The sequence below is a fragment of the Apium graveolens genome, unplaced genomic scaffold (genome assembly GCF_009905375.1).
Source record: "Apium graveolens cultivar Ventura unplaced genomic scaffold, ASM990537v1 ctg8901, whole genome shotgun sequence".
Lineage (NCBI taxonomy): Eukaryota > Viridiplantae > Streptophyta > Magnoliopsida > Apiales > Apiaceae > Apium > Apium graveolens.
In genome coordinates this window covers 36,761-39,849 of record NW_027421561.1, presented here as the reverse complement: position 1 = coordinate 39,849, position 3,089 = coordinate 36,761, and the positions used below count along the sequence as shown (strand labels likewise).

Genomic DNA, 3,089 nt, shown 5'->3' with positions numbered 1-3,089 from the left:
ATGTCTTTGCAACAAATTTCATCTTAGACTATAGTATTTCTAGGTGAATATGAATATAGTATGAGGTATTTATCCATTAAAACATGAAACCTACAAGCTATAAAAGCCGGTTATTAAAATTCTTCCAAACAAACCGATGTCAAAATTGAGAGTCAAACATCGGTTTGATTAGTTGCCCGATGTGAAATGGTTGATCAGACATCGGTTAAATTAGCCCCCCGATGTGAAATGTAGGATAATACATGGGTGTTTTTTACAAAACCGATGTTAAATCCTTTTGTTTAACATCTATTTCGTTTTAAGTTCGATGTTATTTCGCTTAAAATACATTGAGTTTCTTTCAGAACCGATGTCAAATGACCATTTCACATTGGTTTTTAGTTCTTTTTCGTTTAATATTGTTTTACCCGATGTCTTTTGTACCTTTTTTACATCGATTTACATTAACCATTGTGATGTTAGTATTTTGTAAATTGCATGCCATCCTGGTACTATTTACAGCCACAGGGAACCAATTGCATTTACAACAAAAAAAAACAATGCAACATCCCAACAAAAAACATACAAAAACATCGAACAAAAACATTAAGATACATTGATACCAAATTTTTTAACATCCAATCCAACAAAATCAATTCTGACATATATTACAAGTCTAGAATAAACATCCCAACCAAAAACAATAAAACCCAAATTCGCTAGTTATTACATCCAACATTCTAAATATCTCTACAACTTACAAGTTATGCAATTCAATTGGATTTGGTTGGATCGCTGTAAAATATATGGGCCTCCTAGCATTCTCAACAAGTACAAGCTCTTGCCACTAACCTGACATTATTCAGCGAATTTGAGACCTCAAAACTCTGGGGATCTATCTGTGCAGCTTGCTAAAATTGCTTTGTACCCAAAGATTTTCAGAAATTGCTTTGTATCCAGAGATTGTTAAATTTAAGGACTCAGATAGATGCAAGTGAACTAAATCATAATTTCTATAAGAACCTCAGAACTATACATGCGGACTCCTTTCTGGATCTTCAGGCCATACATGTTTATATGTTAAAAATTCAATCTTAAGCATTCCAAAATGCACAAGTAATATATCACAATCATTTCCTGCTGAAACTTGGTTGGTGGACTTCCACGTGAAGAGGTTGATGTTGATTCTGCCATACCAGCTAGTGCAGTGACATGTTCAGGCTGCAAAAAATCTGAATTAATGTTGACCATAGCTTGTAAGTAAAACAGGCAGCGACCAAACTACATGTCTAACAATCTAGATATTTAGTTAAATGCTCGCCTCTTTGTAATTTAGTTAAATGCTCATCTATTTGTATCCTGTGGATAGCCTCTTTGCATAATCATTAGCCACATGCTGCTGCGAAGTACCACTAACTGCATCATGATGTTGCGCAATTGCCAAAGTATCAGCCAAACTGTCAGTTGTAGGGCCTGCTTGACTTCTTCCCTTAAAATGTTATAACCGCCTTGCTGCCTATTAATTAATTTGTAATACATTTTACTTAAAATTTTATGTAACTAGAGGAAAGCAATGCACTTATCAAATAATCAAATCACTAATAAAATTGCACACCTACCAGATAGTACCCACTTAAGAATTTACACGATCTAGTAGGCATTTACACGATTTGCATATTTGATGATGGTATGAAGTAGTGAGTATGTGTGTGTGCGCGCGCAAGCGTATATTAAAAAACCAGTTAAGCATGTATTATATAACTACAATACCATCTCATTTTAATTTTATACTCACGGGAAGAAGTCATCTATTTTGAGCGGCCACAATGCATTTACAGCATATTTGGCATCAGTGTAGAAGGATGGTATTGAATATAGAGCATTGAGAGGCCAATATTTTAGAAACTATCATCAACATACTGTGCCAACTGCCTAGACAACCATTTAATCACTAAAGACAACGAATATAGAGATCACAAAATCAAACAACTTCAACTCCAAAGGAACTATGATATTTTCTGGATAATAACTAACTTGATTGACATAATGAATAAGCTTGTCCATGTTCCAGAACCACGTCTGAGCATACTGATACTCGAAGTCTGTCCCCATGGTCCACATGATATGATTTGTCCCAGTAATGTTAGCCTGATATAGAGAAGCAAAAAGAATTTGAATCTGCTAGCATCACTAGATTTATAGTTAAAAAAAGATAGAAATCAACCTGAATTTCACATGGTGTCTTTGGATGCTAAGGTCTGACAACTATATGTTGCCAAATATATGTTATTTAAATTTCAGATTAGGCGGTCAGTTTCCATGATCATACTTTATATGTTATTTCTTTATATATTTGTGTGTTTAGTACTAATAATTTCACAACTGTTGTCATTTTCTCAAGGTAGATTGTTAAAGAATATACCTAGCATCCATATGTAAATATGTAAATAGGAAGTGTTCACATATTTGGTGTGCAGAGAGTCAAGTAATTAGACTCAGGTTACCTGTGCTAAGGCAGCAGCTACAAAACCATTAACACAATCTTGGAAGTTGTAGTCAAACAAACCCATGTTTTCCTTCAATTTAAAAGTAGTTGTTACATCCTTGAAAATTCAAGCAAAACTTAAAAGCCTATGAAAATTCTGTCTCCAAAGAATTTACCTGGACTACGGGAGAATCATCATCGACTTCGAAGTAAAAACCACTTAGGGGTTCGTAATTTTCAAGAAATGCACCTGCAAAGATCTAAAAGAAAAAAAAAATAGATCAGAAGTATTCAACACAATGGTAGTATTCCTTATAACTTCTGAGTCCTTAGTTTTAACAATCTCTGGATACAAAGCATTTTTTCTCTGGAAAGAGATCTTACTCAATCTTGTTACTAACTGAAAAAGATCTAGCTACTAGAATTTTTAGAGACTAACTATGGACAGTTATTCCCTTGCATGAGATTGACAAAAAAATCTAGGAGCTTATACGAGTATATATACACTCCCAAGAATTGTAACTTTTATAGGACGGTAATTGTCAGGTTTATCATGTGAGTAAAGATAGTAAGATGCTTAGGTGGTGCACAACTAATCATATGTATATAGAATTAACATGCTTTC

At 34.0% G+C, this 3,089-nt stretch overlaps 1 protein-coding gene across 1 annotated transcript; it reads right to left on the bottom strand.

Annotated features, from left to right (window-relative positions):
• Nucleotides 1–1,107: 1,107 nt before the first annotated feature.
• Nucleotides 1,108–3,089, bottom strand: LOC141705487 (alpha-mannosidase At3g26720-like; the record flags this gene model as incomplete). The annotated part of the gene is made up of 5 exons (XM_074508413.1): nucleotides 2,849–3,089; nucleotides 2,641–2,724; nucleotides 2,484–2,555; nucleotides 2,014–2,127; nucleotides 1,108–1,200 (listed from the first exon to the last, which is right to left on the bottom strand). Coding segments are annotated over exons 3-5 (273 nt in total), but the record flags the coding sequence as incomplete, so codon positions are not given.